The following is an 18,033-nucleotide window of genomic DNA, read 5'->3' on the forward strand; positions in this document are numbered from 1 at the left end:
AGAAGGGAGGCAATTTCAGCCCTGTCCCTGATTTTTCACGTTGTGTACAGAGGTTCCCAGCACAACCAAACCTGGTCCCAGTGGACCAGAGCCTACCCGAGCTGCAGCTATCCCAGCAAGGGGAAACAAGTGCCTGGGGCAGCTCCAGAGCAGAGGGATGCTCCTGCCATGGCCAAACAGTGTCCAGAGAGCAGGGCTGTTCCTCTGGCCTTTTGGAGACGAGCTGTACAGGGAAAGCCAGAGATCAAGGAGGCATTTTGGTACCTACAGCCTCTGGAGATGCCCACAGGGAAAGTGCTAAGGGAGAGGAGACCATGCACAAGGCCAACAGATGCTGGCAGTTCCATCTTCAGCAGCTGAAGTCCTCAACAATGTCTGCTGGACAAACCATGGCAGTCCCCAGCACTCCCAGTGCCACCCTGTCCTGGGGAACAGCAGTTAACTCCTCCAAACATTTGGGTTTGTTTTTTAGAAGCCCATTATTTTTAGCTGGGGAAGGACCACTGCTTCCAACATCCTTGCTGCTTTCAAGACAGCAGCACCACAGCTGCCAGCACTTCATCTCAGGAGAAATCACACAGCCACCAGCGTGGTGCTCCTGGTGCATATCCATGCCCGGGGATCTTGTGCCAGTGGCTCTTGCCACGGAACAGCCATCCTGGGATTTACTCAGGAAGGTGTCCAGGGGCCTCGGGGCCATTCTTTGCCTGGGACAACAGAGCTGGAGCAGCGGCTTTGGCTGCCCAGATGTCCTGCTCTTGCCCAATGACACTGATGAAACAAGGTCAAGTGCTCTCTGTGTCACTGCTGTGGGCACTGTCCCACAGCCTCGTGACACCTCTGCCTGCCACTGCCCACGGCCAGTTCCAGTTTCACCAGGAGCAGCAGAGGGAACCAGCCCCAGCTGACCCTTGTGAGCCCCCCAGAACAAACCTGGCACTCCTCCCCCCTCCCCCCCAGCCTTCAGCCCAGCAATCACAGCAAAGCCTCCTGTTCACTCCTTTTACTTTCTATTTCTTTTTCCTTTAAATGCCAGCTTTCTGGCCCTCTCTGCCTGCAGGGCAGGAAATCCCCTGGCTCACCCAGGCTGGGTGCACTGGGCCCCTCAGGTTCGGTGCCGGGACACCCTGGGAGGAGCTGCCAGCTCCTGCTCCCAGTTAAGCAATGGCACGGCCAAGCCTTGGCTGCAGCACCCACGGAAATCCAGAAGTTCCCCATGCCAGAAACAGCTTTCCCAGGACATATCCAGACAGCCTCGTGCCCCCTGCACCCCCAGGCTGTGACACTGCACACCCCTGTCCCCCGAGGCAGGGGCAGAGCCAGCACTGCACCAGGTTGAGCAGGGACCCCCAGCCTGCCCTGCAGGGCTCAGGGGCTCTGTCCCTCTCACACAAGGTGTGCTCCCAAGCCTGGCCAGCGGGTTTTGGTAACCCCTTGTCCAATTCCCGGCAGACCAGGGATGGCTCAGTGGGACCTGTGACATGGGCACTGAAGGGACAGCTGAGCCTGGCCATGGGACAGCAAAGGGACTCAAGCTGGACATGGCAGGGGGGTGGAACTGGATGGTCTTTAAGGTCCCTTCCAACCCAAACCAGCCTAGTATTCCATGAGCCCCCAGTGCAATGAGAAACGAACAGGCTGAGCCCCAGGGAAGGTCCCCTGAGCTGTTAGAGCTGCTCCCAACACCGGCCGTTATTACTCTGCCTGTAACTGGCAGGGGGTGACAAGTGCCCTGTGCTGATAAGGGCTCAGCAAACAGCCCCACGAAGGGCCAGTGTGCCCAGGCAATGATTAACCAAGCGGAGGGAAGAGCAATGGACTGGGTAGACGGTCACCCACAGATGTCACAGCACCCAGAGACAGGGACCCAGCAGCAGTCACATCCCAAGGGCTCAGGGCTGGCACTCTGGGGAAGCACCAGGCACAGAGAGAGGGGCACAGAGTAGGGCAGAGCGAGGCCAGTGCAGCTCCACCCCAGTAACAGCTCCTCGCTCGGAACATGCAGGTAATTGTGCCCAGTTAATCAGAAAGCAAACAGACAACAAAACCCCACAAGCCATCGCCCCCAGCACCAGAAAAATAATCTCTTGCTGGAAATGCAGGGACAGACCCTGCCTCTGTAAATCCCCACATCCACCCCCACAGCCTGGAAAGGTTCACATCTTTCTGAGGTGCCTCTCTAAACAGCAGGAACCAAAGGGCCATTGCAGCTCAATCATTAACTGGGAGGGAGACCCCCGGCCTCGCTGGAATGTGCAGCCGCTGCTGGTCCCCTCTGGAGCTCGGAGCTCAGCACAAAGGTTCACGGACGCTCCTCAGCCCTGACCACCGGCCCCTGCAGGCTCCGGCAGCTTTCCAGCACAGCTTTCCTCCAGCGCTAAATCCCACCAAACACTTCCATCACACATCCCAGGGGGCTGGAAGAACATGTGCATGAAGGGAAGCTGAGAAACAAGAAAACCTGACTGCCAGGCAGACATTACCATGCTCACCTCACCTGGGCAGTGCCACCAGCACTCATGGTTTGGGGAGCTGCTACTCCCCATGGCTCCGCTTGCCTTGAAGGCAGGACTGGCATGGGCGCAGCATGAGATGGAAGGCCTGGCAGGAGAAATGGTATCCTAGCCCCCACACTTCTCTTAAAGCCTTTTTGACATGCACAAAATCAGCTCAGCTTTCATCCCTGGGCTCTGGCAATCCATGCCACCAAATCCAGAGGGACTGAGCACCATCTCTGCTCTGGAGCTGGTGGAGGGAAGGAGACCCCCATGTTAAGCGATGCTCTGCTGGGCCGGGGAGATGAGCATTGGCACAGGGTAGGGGTCCTGCTGTACCATGGGACCCCCAGCTCCCCACACAGTCAGGGTCACAGTGATGACACCAGAGGCATTCCCTGCCCTGCAGCCCTGCTGCCTGAATTTGGCAGGGCAAAAAAGGATGAGGCAAAAAAACTCCCACAGACACCAAATGCAAAAGCCCACACCAAGGGCAAAGGCAAGTCCCAAACCCCTGTGACAGGCAATCTGTCTCAGGCTCTTCACAGACCCATCAGTTGCAGGAAGCAGACTCAGTTCTCCTCTGTGCTGGGGATGATTTACCCTTTTCCCCAGGAGGGCAAAGCCAGGGAATTGCCTGGCTCCAGTGGCTCCCCCTGGCTCCTCATGGCTGAAGCACAGAGAGGCCAGGCACCCTTGGCATTCCCCACACCCCTTGGTGCCAGCCAACTTCCCAGATTGTTCCTTTGGCCCAAAGTCACACAGCAACCTCTGCATGCCCTCAGGGAAAGGGCAACCTTTCGTTCCTGCACTCGACTTCAATTGACTTTGAGAACCTTCAAATCTTTTTGAAATTAGTACAAAACCGAGGGGAAGTACTGACGTGCCCTTGGGCACAACCACATTTTGTTCTCTTACGAAACTGAGCCGCTGGCAGCCTGTCCCCTGCACACGCTGGGGTTTGGGCATTGGAGGCGAGGCAGGCAAGGAATGCTCAAAGGAAGCATGACTGGATTTATGCAGCCAGTCTTTTATCAGACAAGGATTTCTCGGAGGAAGTGCGGCCACATGGCGTGAACGTGAGCTGCTCTTCAGAAGCAGCTTTGATACCTGCGCTGGGGCTCGGTGTTTTCCCACATACGGAAAATGCTGACAAGTTTTCGGGATAAGGCTGGGAGCTAATTTTCCCCTGCAGGAATGGAGGGAGGCTGACAGGGTCTGAGCAGATCTGTGGCCCTGCTCCTGCTGGCACACGAGTGCAGAGTGCGGTGACGGGCGGCTGCGCAGCCACCTCCCCAGCTGGGCTTCAGTTAGAGTGCAAACAGAAAAAGGCACAGCCACTGATAAGAGTTCACGTATGCACATGGAAAAGAACGTGGATATCTGCCAATAACTCATGATGTGTGCTCCGACACCCCGGGACTGTACAAAGGCCTTTAGTAGAAGAGGCTTCGCTGCCCTCAGCACACAGAGCTGTTCCAGAACACAAACCACAAATCCAAACACACAAAGAGCTGGTGTTTGAGCTCACCACGATCAAACAGCCCCTGGGGAAGCAGCCTCCTCCAGAGCAGCATTGGGTCACAACGTGACAAACGACACACACATGGCAAACCTGTCTGTCCCTAACAATGACAAAGGGCTCCAAAGGAGCTGATCCGCTGGGAACACGTGCCCATGCCACTGAAAACCAGGACACAGAGCCCAGCCTTCCCCACCACAGCGCGAGGGCCTGATCTGGAGTATCCTGACATCAGCACAGTTCTTCCAAGAACTCATTGACTCTCTGGATCAGATGGCAAATCTGTGCTTTCCCAGCCACCGCTAATGCCAGGTAGAGGAGGGTGAGGAGGAGCTCTGAGAAAACCCAAGCAGCTTAAACCCCTCAGCCAACCCCTCAGGTCCCTCGCTAGGTCTGCTGGCAGCACACGGGTCAGCACAGCAGAGCAGGAGCCGAACACGCTGAACGGCCGCTCCGACAGCAGCAGCGGAGCCTCATCCCACACACTGCCATGACTCAGCCTGGCAGTGACAGAGGGGATCCAGTTACAGCTCGAGCAAGTCAGGAGACAAGTACCAGCTCCAAGCTTCTCATCATCCCCAGCTGCAGGAACAAGCACCTCGTACAGACACCATGTCCATCCATACACGGACACCAGTGCCAGACCACCCACATCCCACCTGGCGGCATTCTGGTGCTGCTGGGGGCAGCGGGGGCTGAGCAGCACCCTCCAGAGCCACAGGTGAATCACACAACTATTCAGGTTGGAAAAGCCCTCTGAGACCACCAAGCCCAACAGTTTCCCCAGCACTGCCAAGGCCACCACTGCCCATGTCCTGCAGTACCACATCCACATGGCTGTTAAATCCCTTCAGGGACAGTGACTCCACCACCGCCTTGGGCAGTCTGTGCCAGGGCTGGACAGTCCTTTCCAGGAAGAAATTTTTCTTAATATCCAACTAAACCTCCCTTGGCATAACTTGAAGTCACTGTATCTCTGTCACCTCCCGGCTACCTATTCTGTTACACACAGAGTTGCAAGTGATTTCAGGAATGGGCTCTCTCATACGTGTGTGCCAACGTTCCAGGCACAGCACAGCCCGAGACCAGGAACAAAGCCCGGAGGTTTAGCGCATTGCTGGATGCTCTCTACGGAAATCCGCCCCCTCCTCTCCCCTCAAACCCCGCACACAACCGCAGGTTCCTGATTTACCTTCAGGCTGTGCCTCGTCCAGCCGCGCTCTCGGGGGACCCGCGGGGAGGAGGAGGGTGGGTGCTGGAGGAGGACGGAGGGTGCAGGAGGTGCCCGGGCCCCGCGGGCGGGCTCGGGCAGTGCCAGCCGAGCTCCGGCTGTTGTCGGTGTGAGCGCGGCCGCGGCAGGTGCGGGATCCACGGCCGGGATCCGCCCCACCCACTCCCGGGATCCGCCTCCCGATCCCTGGGATCGCCCGCCCCGGGACCGCCCCGCTCCGCTCCCGGAGCTCCGGGGGCTGCGCGACCCGAGCGGCGGAGCCGCAGCAGGGACACAGGAGGGACGTGAGATGGTCCGAGGGCTGGAACCCCTCTGCCACGGAGCCAGGCTGGGAGAGCTGGGGGTGTTCAGTCTCGAGAAGAGAAGGCTCCAAGGACACCTGAGAGCCCCTTCCAGAGTCAAAGGGGCTCCAGTAGAGCTGGAGAGGGACCTGGGACAAGCACCTGGAGTGCTAGGAAAAGGGGGAATGGCAGAGGAAGAAATCCTTCCCTGTGAGGGTGGGGAGACCCTGGCACAGGTTGCCCAGAGAAGCTGTGACTGCCCCATCCCTGGAAGTGTCCAAGGCCAGGTTGGACGGGGCTTGGAGCAACCTGGGCTAGTGGAAGATGTCCCTGCCCATGGCAGAGGATGGATTGAGATGAGCTTTAAGGTCCCTTCCCACCCAAACCAGGCTGTGTTTCTGTGACACATGTGAAGTCCAGTCTGACCCCAGACCCATCTGTGTCCCACACTGCCCCAGCTCCCCATCCCCTCCACTCAGCCACCCCTCTCCCTCTGCTCCCAGACTGGCAGCAGCAACTGCAGGGCCTGGCCTGGCCCATGGGCTGGAGCCGGCGGCTGTGACACCAACAGCTGCCACCTCCCCCCGAGCTGAGCCCCCACAGGGGTCCCTCAGCCCCCACAGGTCCCCAAAGAAGAGAAGTCCCAGGACAGTTTCTGGACAGGTGCCTGGCTGTCCTCAGCTCTTCTATCCATCAGACCCAGTGGATGGAACAGCTGGGGTGGGAGCAGCAGCGAGGCACTGAGAGGAGCGGGGCTGCTCTTAAGGTTTTGTGTCCCCAGAAATCCCCCTCACTCTGCAGGGGATTTACCTGCTCCATAGCTACTCCTCCAACAGCACAGGGTGAGGAGGACCTCTCTTCATGGCACACACGCCTCACAACCTGGCTCTGGACCCCAGACCTGTATCACACCGGAGAGGACCAGCCACAGGTGATTTGCAAGAGGGTGAGGGAGAAAAGGGTAGGCAGAGTTTGGAATAGGAGGCTAAAAGGGGTTAAAAAAGCATTCAAAGTGGACCTGAAGGAGGAATTTTGTTGTGAGAAATGGGAGGCAAAAGGGTTGGAGGACAGCAAGCACCAACCTAAGCATGGAGAGAGACTCAGAGGAGGCAGAGCATGAGCTGGAGGCAACAGGACCTTGGGCACGAGGCCTGAGACAAACACTGGGCCCAGACACAGGGCAAGGAAAGGCAGGTGGCAATTTGGGGGGCGATCATCAGAAAAGCAGGAGAGAGACCAGGTACATTGCAGGGATGCCACCAAACAGCTTTTCTCTTGAAATCACTGCTTGGAGGGATGCCCAAGCTCCTGAAGTGGGAGGATCAAGTTAAAACCCAAGATTTTTCCCCCATTGTTTTCATAGTCTGAGAGGCTTTTGATGCACATCTCCTTCCTTCCTTCCCAAGCTCCTGACCCTCCTCCCACCAAGCTCCTGCCTGCCTCTACCCCTCGCCGTGGAGGGAAGGGGCTCCAGCACAGGCTGCTCAATGCAGCCCTTGTTGGCTACAAAGTCCTCCCGCAGCTCTGTGTGTGGGAGCCCCTTGCCAGCTGGAGCCCAGGAGAGGGCAGAGGGATGGCAGGGGGGTGACTGCAGGCAGCCAGTGCCCCCCCAGGGTCAGCCCCAGCAAAGGGAGCAGCTGTTGATCCAGGGGGATCAGTGCAAAGTCTCTCAGAGGCAAGGAGCGATGGGCTGTCAGCGCCCATGGGCAGACAAGGGGTCAGAGGGGCTTGGGGTGTCAGGACCCAGCCAAGCCTTGACCCCCACAAGTACCAACCCCCACAAAGCACAGGTCTCTGGCTCCTAGGGAGGGGACAGAAAGGGACAAAGGGTGAGCAAAGCCCCTGGAAACGTGATGGGTGCAGGGCCTGAGGGTACTGACCAGCTCCATGCCAGCACCCCGAGGATGGCCAGGATGGACATTTCACTAGGGTAGTCCCAGCACGGTGACAGCCAGTGGAAAAGTGCTGGGCTCAGAGGATTTCAAGCATTTTTCTGCTCATTTCTTGTGTGAAGCAGGAACAGGGAGGGTGTGGGGGTAGAGAGCAGGAAATCTCCCGGGGATGCCGAGCTAGAAAGAGGCGCGGGCAGAGCAGAGCGGCCGGTCCCACACTGAGCCCGTGGGCACTCACACACACCGGGTTCCCCCACGCGTGACCCCCTCACAGTCCTTTTGTGTCCCCCGACACATCACCCCTCCAGGGTCCTTGCACACCCCCCTGACGTGTGACTCTCCCACATGGTTCTTGTGGGCCCCCCTCACACGAGACCCCTCACGGTCCCTCCGGGTCCTCCCCAAGTTTGACCCCACCCAGGGCCCCTTTGGGTTCTCCCCCCGATCCCGTGTCCCTGTGCCCCCCCGGCAGTGCAGCAGGACAGGGCGTCCTCTGGTGGCCCCGACACGCAACACCCCTCGCCAAATGAAAACCCCCTGGAAAGGCCAAACAAGGAAACGGCGTAAAAAAGGGACAAAAAACTACTCTGAATCCATGGCAAAAACACCTTCTCTCCAACTGAGTACCCCCAGCAGAAGGCAAACCCACACACCCCAGTGGACACATCCTGCACTCCCTGCCATGGCCATTCACTGCTGCTCTTTCCCAACCATCAAAATAAACATAGAGAAAAAAGGTTACGGTTTTCTTTCAGGTGTACAAATACAAAGACACTGTACTGGGGTATGTGTGTCACACAGAGATGCTCAGGGACTCCTGCTCTGCTAATACATTATCCACAGCTCCTATTTTTCCACTCCTGTGGATGGAGAACAGGAGAAAACTGTGGTTTTCACACGAAGCAGCTTCACCTGGGTGTCACCCCCTGGCAGAGCTGGCCCAGCCTGCAGTGGCTGTCCTCGCCTGCCCTGGGGTGCCCCATTTATTTCTCTGTCTGGCTTCCCAGATGCAGAACACTTGTTGGCTTTTCCCAATTCACAGCCATAAAAGCAGCACCCAGGTGCTGCCACCACAGCCCTTCCAACCTCTGGGTACCCAGCAAACACCACAAGGAGCCCCAGGCCCACAGGGCATCACTGACACCACTGCAAGTGGTGAATCTGCAGCACAGAGAACCCAGAAACTGCCTCTACCTCATCTACCTGGAGTTCCAGGGCCGTGGGGATGCTCCAGCACCAGCCTCACACCAGTGGGAAGTGGGAAAGCCAGCTCCAGCCAAGAGGAGGAGGATGGCTTCAATATCCTTGTTTAGGAGAGGAAAATGGCACCCGAAATGGCAGCTGGAGCCGTGTCACCAGCTGCACAAGTACAGCAGGAGAGATCTCACCAGCACCGAATTCCCTGGCTTCCAGGGGAGGAGGGAGAGAGGGAGGAAAAGAGAAGCTCAGAGACACACACAACAGCATCATTCATGGGAACTGAGTTTGTGCAACAAGGGTCCTGTGTCTGGCCCAGAGCTCCGGGTAATTAAAACAGCAGCCACAGATCTCTGAGAAACAGCAGGAATTTATCCAAGGAATCCGGATTATGTGGCCACTGCTGAAGCAGGGCAGAAAGTCCCCAGCTGCTGGAAGGCAAAATGCTGGCGAGAGATGAGCAACCAGCTTCGTGACCCAACTGTTCCTGCCTTACCAACATGTGCCAGAGCCTCCTCCTGCCACATCGTGGGGGATGGGGGGAGTGGCCCTCCCTCCACACAGTCCCACTGAGGGGACAGGGAGGACCCTGGCCTCAGCTCACATGTGGACTTTGCTGCAGCAGGCAGAGGTGATGACATCGTGCCTGCTCTTGGGGGCACACAGGGGGAAAATGAGGGGCTCACAGCTGATCCAGGGGCACATGGCACCGAGCAGTCTGTGGTGCCAAAGGTAACAGTGCTGGTTTGCAGCTCTAAGAACAGGGTTTTCCATTCTGGTCCTGCCTTGGAAGCATACATGGGGTTTCCAACACAAGTGGAAAGAGGCAGGATGCTGAGCAATCTCTTGAAATTCTTACCAGCACAGTTGTCTTCTGGGAGTAGCTGTGGACCCTCTGGGGCACCCCCAGAGAGGATCCGTGTGCTCCCTGTTCTCACGTGGATCATCCCAAAACAACCTCCTGCCCCCCCTGTCCCTGGGGGCCAACAGTCCCTGGCTACAACTCATCCCACGTGCCAGCACCGAGGGGAGCAATGTCACTGCCACAGGTCCGGCAGCAGGAGCTCTGTGGAAAACTCCACTTCCCCCTGCCTACGGCAAACTAACCTGATCTCCTCGTCCCTGAGGAATAAACCCTGCCCACCCAGCATGTTTTGGGCCTTTTCTGAAGGGATCAGTTATCAGTAGGAGGAAAGAGTCTCTGACATGAGTGTTGGGCCAGGTATGAGATGGAATTCTTCACTGAGCACCACAGCTGACAGAGCCCAGAGCCACAGTGTTTCCTCTTTCACACAACCCAAAAGAAATGGCTTTCAAGATGTTACCCACACCCTGTTATCACAGGCATCTTTACAAGCCACATCAAGCCAAGTTTAGCACTGGAGTTCTAAATGAACAAAAACTCCTTGAGCATTTTCACAGCCTTGATAAAATGACTGATACAAGCATTATCAAGATATGATCAAATACAATATAATGCCCTTTCTTTTCTTTGAAAAGTGGGGGTTCTTTTCACTTTATGGCCTCTTGGGCCAGGGATGTGCTTCACCAGTCGGCCCAGGACAGTCACCCCTTGGCTTTGGGAGTGGGATCACCCACACTCAGACACAGTGGGCAGCCGGGCACGGCGCAGAACACCAGCAAAATCGCTCGGGTTTAGAAGGAAAGCAGAGCCTGAGCCGCTCAGCCGCGTCCCCTGCCCTTTGCATCCCACCGCGCTGATCCGCATAGAGCCCATCCTGCACCAGCCCCTCAGCTCTTCCCATCGCTGAGCAGCAAACGCGACCTTCTCTCTCTCGTCGCAGCCCCGCACCGGGTTCACCCAGCCCGCAGCCCCAGCCCCGCACTCACCTGCCCGCCCGCGCCGTCCCGCCCCGCAGGGAGCCGCGGCCGCGGCGCGGCGGAGCCGCAGCCCCAGGGAGCGCCCGCAGCTCCAGCGCGGCCCCGCGGCCCCGGCCCCGGCCCGGACATCCATCGCTCGCTCCGGCGGGACGGGCGGGAGCGGCGGCTCCTCCCCCGCCGGGATTCGTGGACGGGACCGGGGCCGCTCGCGGGGAACGCCCGCTCCCCTTCCGCCCGTTCCCCCCTCCCCGGCGGAGCCTCCCCAGCCGCGCCTCCGGCCGACGGAGCCGCTCTCCCGCAGCATTCCCGGGACGCGCCGCCTGGGACCCCGCTCAGCCCGGGCCGGGCTCAGTCGTCACCAGGGGCCGAGGTCAAGGTGATGCTGAGCCGCGGGTTCCACCTGCATCCTCCCCAAACTGAGTCACCCCCGCCCCGGTCCCACACCGCGCCCGGGCGCGCTCGCTGCCGCCTCCGCTCCCGGGGGCGGGCGGGCGTTCAAAGCCCTGCGGACACTCCGGGCAGGGCTCAGAGGCTCTTCATTAAGGGGAGAAGGAATTAACGTGATCAGACTGGCCTGCGAACACCTCTCACCGCTTTTTCCCCATTTGACCTCTCAGGCTTTGAAAACAAACCCCCGTGAGCATCACACAGCCCCAAGAGGCTCCCTGCCTGCTCCTTTACACCACGTTCTCCCCAGGAGGACAGAGGGGCAATTTCAGATGCAGGAAACATTACTGTCCTGTGCATGTTTAAGGAGCTTGCACGTCAAAGCTCCAACCAAAGCAAAACCATTGTCAGCTGAACCTTTCTGCCAGTTTTCAGTGTATTCTCTCATTATCATTTCAGGGAAGTGACCACACTTGGAACTTCTCTCTCAACCCCTTCCATCTCGTGCAAACCACCCCAAGGATGCAGCTAGAACTTAACAATCGGTCTCAATCTCTCCTTGCTGACGAAGGAAAAACTTGGTAACACTGTGGGCACTGGGTGGCCAAAGGGGCCTTTTCCCAGCTTATTCCCTGCACTTCCCACATGCCACACAGCTCACTACCAGAGAAAAACCTTCTCTCTAACCCAGGCTCTTCCTTTCTGGCCTTCAAAGAAAATTCCCCAACCCATGAGTGGATCCTGCTGTCCAGAGCAGGGGATCTGCATTTTGTTAGCTACAGGAAACAAGAAAATTTCCATCCCTGAAATTAAAGCTGCAGAAGGACGGAGCTAAGCTGGGGGAGGGGGCTCTGTCACTGCAGCAGTTGCCGGGGGGTCAGAACTACAGACATTTTATGGGCAGAGGGGCACAGGGATGAGAACTGGCCTCATTCGGGGGCTGGGGGGGCTCCAGTTTCTGACAATGTTTCCCCACAATTGTTTATCATGGGGAAAAAGCAAAATGTGACCAAGTTGGTTTTGATTTTCTTTTTAAGTGTTTTTTGTTGTTTCCCATTTTCACTGGTTCCTCAGGAGCCAGGCACAGCAGCATGGGTGCTCCACAGGCTGCCTGACCCTCGGGGAGATGGTTCGGAGAGGGCTGGGAGGCGGGGCCAGCATCCTGCATGATCTAAAGAACACAAAGGTGACATGGGAACAAACAAAATGTGTTTAAAATTGCTGTAGTCAAGGCACCCTCTGCAGGGGCACAAACTGCTCTGGCAGGGTGAATTTTAGTGTATAAAGTCTTGCTTAGGAATTATCTCATTATTTTTTTAAAAAACTTTTTTACTGATAAGAGTTAAATCTCAAAGCACATGCACTGACCATGCAGGGATCCATTCCTAGTGAGAGGAAGGTGCAGGAGTAAGGCCACAGAGACTGCAATTAAGGGAAGATGAGAGTATTTGAGAAACATCTCCCTTCCTTCATGAGGAATAAGCCAAGGAGTGGCACAGCTCGTCCCTGGGGCTGTGCAGAGCCAGGAGGGACCCAGTATTGGTTTGGGATGGAGGTCGGTGTTTCAGTGTGAGTCACCAGCTGAGCCTGAGCCTGGGCAGGCAGGAAAGAGGAAGAGGAAGGAGCAGCAGCACAGAATCCCCTCATCACATGTCCCACCAAAACCACTAATAATCACATTCGGTTCAGCTTTTCTACTTCCCACCTCTCCGACCCACACCCAGCCCTGTGACTGCCTTTTCCACCATGGAACAGCAGTGGTTTCTCAGCAAGTTCCAAAATTGCCCATAACAGGTCCCTGCTGCCATGTCCAGCATCCCACCCACCCCAGGAGTCCCCACAGATCTCCCTGGCTCCGATGCCACAGTGCAGCCCCAGTGCCGAGGGCAGTGCTGCAGCCCCTGCACACCCACCACTCCTGGCAGCCCATGTCCCTTCCAGCCCATCCAGGCAGTGACAAAACCAGACCCCAGTCCCCATTTTCCCCCCAGAACACAGGGAATCAAACACATGGGCACAGGTCAGGAGAGGAGCAGGGGCCTCGTGCTCAGGCCACAAACCCACCGAGCCAGCGCAGGAGATTTGCGTGTGAGGAGAGAAGAACAGCTCAGCTGTGACAACACATCAACAACAGCTAAATTTAGAGGGTTATTTTCAGCAGTCCAGATGCTGGGTAAATACAACCTTATTATTTCATGCAGGGGCAAAAGTTCAACCGGGTCCCTTGCGCTGCTTTTCCCCATTAGTTCACCACGTCCAGCCAGAGGAGCCCACCCTGAAATGCTGCAGTGTCACCACTGCCTGGCTGTGCTGCCAGGAGCCACCAGCTTCATCCCTGTCCCTCAGCCTTGAGAGGAGCCACTGCTCAGTGACATCTGCAGAGGGACACCAGTCCCTTTTGAGGGTCCTGGTGCTGCTACTGGCAGGCATTTATTGTGAGGATGCAGTTTTCATGTGCACGGCCAGCCTGTGAGCCTTTCCTTTCTGCTCTGTCCAGAACAATACATGGGAAGTGAATGCTGGAGAGGAAGCAGAGGGTTAGGAAATCTATGGAAACTTGACTCTGCTGAGACTGCTCCAGCAGGACAGTTTGGGGCTGTGCAGGGGCACTGTGTCCCACCCAGCCAGGGGTGCTGCTGGAGGGGACCACAGGGTGGGCCAGAGGGGGTCCTGCCACGGGCAGGGCAGTGGGAGGGAGAGCAGGGACATGAGAGTCCCTGTGTGCTGTGGCTGAAAAGTCACCTCTGAGAAGGCAGATGAAATCCAAGTTGTTTTCCATCGTGGCTGCTGCAGGAGCTGCCAGGGCACACCCGGATATTTTGCTTTCAGGGGGAAGCCACACTGACCTTGTCCAGCTGGTGTTCAGGGAAGGGGATGTGGCAGCACAGCCACAGCTCCAAGGATGGTGCTGGAGCTGGGAACAGGTCCTGGGAGCTGGGAACAGGTCCATCCATACCTGGAAAGCAGCTCAGCTTGCCAGGTGTGCGGGGAGAGCAGCAGTGCTGCAGGGGGATAATTACAGGCAGTCTCCAGGAAATGATGGAAGAGCCAGGAGGGGCACTTTGCCAACAGCTACTGGGATAAACCACAACCAACTGTACCCTGCCTCCTGCTGCTGTGCCGGCAGCTGAGCTCCTCATGCTGCCCATCTAAAGAGACTAAAAATCATCAGGGAAGGGAATGGTGTTCCCTGAGCCATGGCCTGAATATCTCCTTAAGTGCCCCCTTTGTACCAACACCTTCTGGGGACGATCAGCAAAGAGGACAGGGTGGACCTGCTCTGGCCCCTTCCCAGAGCTTTAAAACTGGCTTTAAAACTGTCCAGTGGAGGACACAAACCCCCCATCCAGCGTAATCCACGGGAAAGCCAGAACAACCCTGCACCAGGCACTGGGCTGCTGCAGGCCACAGTGACAGGAGCCACCACAGCTCCATCAGCATCGAGTCACAGGTGACAAATCCCACAGTGAGAGACTGTGCATCTGCTCGGGGACACGAGGGTCCTGCTCCTCCTGCCCCCAGAGCTCACAGCAGCCCAGCGTCCCTCCAGCAGCCAGGGCTGGGACAGGGACATGGGACAGGCAGGTATCAGCTGGCATGGTGTGAGCATCATTGAGCCTTCACCAGGAGAGACCTGGATTCTCCAGGCAGCTTTAACCAAGGGGAAAACACCTATAAACGTTCTTCCCCCAAAAATCCCAGTCACAGTGTGATCTGTAGGAGTCTTCCCTGCCTCTTCCTTTCCACAGAGCTCTTTAACCCTTTTTTAAAAGTGCTTGACATTCATGCTCTTAATGTCGCCCATGAAAGGGCAAGAGACCACCCAGGATACCTCTGGGGCTTCCTCACAAAATACCTTTTGTTGCCCAGAGCTCTCCTGTGCTCCTGGGCTCTCTCCAGCTGGGCTCAGAGCTCACCTGACCCTTACCTGGATGAAAACAAGAGGTCCCTGGGCATTGCCCTCCAGTCAGGGAACTGGCTGGAGACCCCCTAGCACATCTCATGGGCTCCCTGCATGGCAGGTTTCCCTTTTCATGGCTCCAAGGCTCTGGCCAACAGTGTGGGCAGCCACGCTCCCCCTGTCTCAGGTGCTAGAACCACCCTCCACAGGGCCTGTCCTGAGCCCTCTGCCAAAAGCAGCAGAGCCACCCTGGGCTCCAGGTTCCCCCACTTCCAGGGCTGCCAGAGCCAATGTCCACAGGCTGCCCATGGGATGGAATGGGTTTGATCTGGGGGTGTCACTGTGCAGAGACCCCCATGGCGCTGACCAGGGTGTGATGATGAAAGCCAGGACCTCGACCCTCCTGTCCACAGCCCCATCTCCATCTCTGGTTCCCAGCCCTGCAGGCACAACCCCCCTTCTCCTCCTCCTCCTCCTTCTCCCACCAGCCTTCCCAGCGCTCATGAACCCCCCAGGGTAGGGCAGCCCCAAACCCCAGGCTGTGCCCCCACCTTGGCAGAGGTTTGGTGGAGCTGCACAATCCCCGTGGGTCAGCCTGGAGCTGCACCTCGAGTCCCTGCTCCCCCACAGCACAGGTGAGACACCTCAGCCACACAAAGCTGGGGGGCTCCGAGCCAGGAGAACCCTCCTGGGTCACAGCAGTGCCAAGGCTCTGAACTCCCAGTGAGTTTATCTGCAGAGCACAAAGCTGTTCACCACAAAGAGAAGAACTGAAAAGGTACCAAGGCCCTTTTGCAAATATATCCCTCTGAAAATAACGGTTTGGGGGTAAAATCACACTGCTGACAGATGAACCCAGGAGCCCAGCAAGGGGACTGTTCTCTTACCATGACCCCAGCCTATCCCACAGCAACAACATTCCTGCCCCAAAAAACATTGTCGCAGCTTACCTGCATCTTTCTTATCTTCTAGAAGTGTGAAACTCTGCGAAAAGAAAGAAAAAAGAACAGAAATAATTTTGTTATAGATTTGATTCTCATATTCATGCACACTCCCCTTGTGTCTGGGATCAGGCACCCCTCCAGCCTGTTCCCTGCCCAGAGAGAAGCTGGGACCAGAAGTGCTGCTCTGACCCTGAGGACAAGCAGAGTTCTGGCAAAGGCTTCTCCCCAGGGCATCAGCCCCATTGGTTTTAAAACACCAGCACCACCCACAACCCTGAGTGCTGGGCAAACACGGTGTGCTCAGCGCATGCCCACCATCCCGGCTCCCAAAAAGAACCGAGAGAAATGGGATTCAGGGCAGTGGAGCCTCAGCAGCACTTGGGAGATGGCAGCAATCTGCAGAGGTGGAGCTGAGGGTCCCCCACTCCCCGGTCCTGAGGCAGGCACAGAGCCCGGGACCCCGCACCCACTCTGGGTGCGGAGCAGCCTCCAGCGCTGCTGCAGGATCGCTGCAGGATCGCTGCAGGAATGCCGAGCGCTGCTGAGCCGGCCTTTCCCACGGACCCCCGGCAACCCTCTTCCTGCCGGGGCAGCAGGGCTGGGGATGACCCGGGAGAGATGGGTTTAACCATGTCCCTGCTGCCGGGCTTCCCTCAGCAGCACCTGCCCAAGAGGTGCCATCAGCGGGGCCAGAGACATCACTGCGACCTCACAGAGAGCCCACGTCCACGGGGGAGGTCACTGGGCTCCTCCAGCTCCTTTGGCACTGCCCAGTCTGTTCCCACACCTTCCTTTTAACACAGAAAATCTTCTACCAGCCACAGCTCCACCTCATTTAACCTGGAAAGCTTTAATCCCACAGACAGAGCCCAGCACCTTTCTCCCTCTTCAAGAAATTCCTCGGCTGTTCGTGTTGAGCAGAGCAGCTGAGCAGCACCAGCACGGAGGGAGAGGGGCCAGACTGATGCAGAAGCCTCAGCCCACACAGGACCATCAGCGCACACCAAGGGCCCCCAGGAAGGTGGTGCCCTGGCCAGCTGGGCCACCAGACCCCACGTCAAGCTGAAGTGACCAGCAGTCTGCTGGCTGCTTCCAGCATCACTGAAGGCCCCAGGCACCAGAGCCAGCATGGGCTGGGCTGGAGGCCTTGGGATCTGCAGCTCTGCTAGGGGGATGCAGGAGCCGGTGTCCATCTCTCTGCCACCACGATTACGATGGCAATGCCAACACGCAGCACGCGGGGACAAGCAGGGTTAAAGAGGACAGCTGAGCTCTCTGGAGACAGCAGGGACAAGACAGTCACTAATATTACTAATGAATTTCACAAATGTCATTTTTAGACTCAACTATTTTAAGCATTGCACTGAAAGCCCGGGGGACAGTGTGCATTCCACATCCATTTCACTGCAGCAGATCCACTCGCCCGGCACAGCCTGGTGTACAGCTCTGCCTGTAAAGGGGTTTTATGCTTTTCCCAATCTGAAGCTCCCAAAATCCACACTAGCCATATTTCTACAATCTTCCTAGCTCACCTCTCACCACACTGCGCAGGCTGGGACACAATACAGTATCACAATACAGTGATCAGAGGCAGGCAGGGAGATTTGCTTGTTATTAAGGTGACAGATGAAGAATTAAAGCCCAATGAAAAATCCCAGATGCCACGAGAGCCGCTGCTGCAGGAAATTAAAAACTGGGGGCCCCCGGCCTCGTTGCTCCTTTGTCATCTCCCTCGCAGCCACCCCAGCTCTGCAGGTCGGCCAAGGCAGCCGTGCTCCCGCAGCCTCACCGGAGCAATCCGAGCCTCTGAGCTCGGAGGGGTGTCCCAGCCCAGCCGCATCACCCGAGTATGGCAGGACCACCTCGGGGGGTCAAGAGCACACCCAGACACACACAGCCCCCGAGCCCACGGCCGCTCTCAGCGGGCACAGCACCCTGCCCAGCCGGGGCTGCCGGCGCAGGGCCGTGGTGACCGGTGATGGGCAGTGGGCGAGCACAGGGACAGGGACCAGTGCACCCACATGCGGCCCAGCCAAAATTAACCTCCCACGTGCACGTGGGGCACGGGCACAACAGCCCCCAGAGCAGACGCTGACACCCTGAGCAAAGCGAGCGCCGCCGGGGACGCCTCCCCGTCGTCCCTTCCAGAGGCTTCTCCTGAAACCGGAGGGTGCCAGGGACGGACACCAGCCCGCAGCGGTCCCTTACCTTGGCTCTTCTGAAGCAAGACCAGAAAAAGTCCAGCAATGGCATGATGGGCAGGCGAAGGGCCGGCAGAGCCCCCCTAGACCGCGGCGCTGCCCCCGGCGGGGAGGGCACCCCCCGGCACCCCCATGGCAGC

At 57.6% G+C, this 18,033-nt stretch overlaps 1 protein-coding gene across 3 annotated transcripts in view; it reads right to left on the reverse strand.

The window, feature by feature from the left end:
- Positions 1-18,033, reverse strand: part of STARD8 (StAR related lipid transfer domain containing 8) — a 45,735-nt gene extending 27,702 nt beyond the window's left edge. Inside the window, exons 1-2 of one of the 3 annotated variants that reach the window (XM_050310729.1) lie at positions 17,901-18,033; positions 15,699-15,732 (exon numbers count right to left, since the gene is read on the reverse strand). In XM_050310729.1, the coding sequence (XP_050166686.1) occupies positions 15,699-15,732; positions 17,901-17,945 (79 nt within the window). In that variant the 5' untranslated portion in view covers positions 17,946-18,033. Of the gene's footprint in view, positions 1-5,209; positions 5,366-10,469; positions 10,576-15,698; positions 15,733-17,900 lie in introns of those variants that run through there. The other 2 variants (XM_050310733.1, XM_050310731.1) reach the window with 2 other exon arrangements.

The sequence above is a fragment of the Myiozetetes cayanensis genome, unplaced genomic scaffold (assembly GCF_022539395.1).
Source record: "Myiozetetes cayanensis isolate MyiCay16 unplaced genomic scaffold, myiCay2020 scf15, whole genome shotgun sequence".
In the NCBI taxonomy this organism is placed as follows: domain Eukaryota; kingdom Metazoa; phylum Chordata; class Aves; order Passeriformes; family Tyrannidae; genus Myiozetetes; species Myiozetetes cayanensis.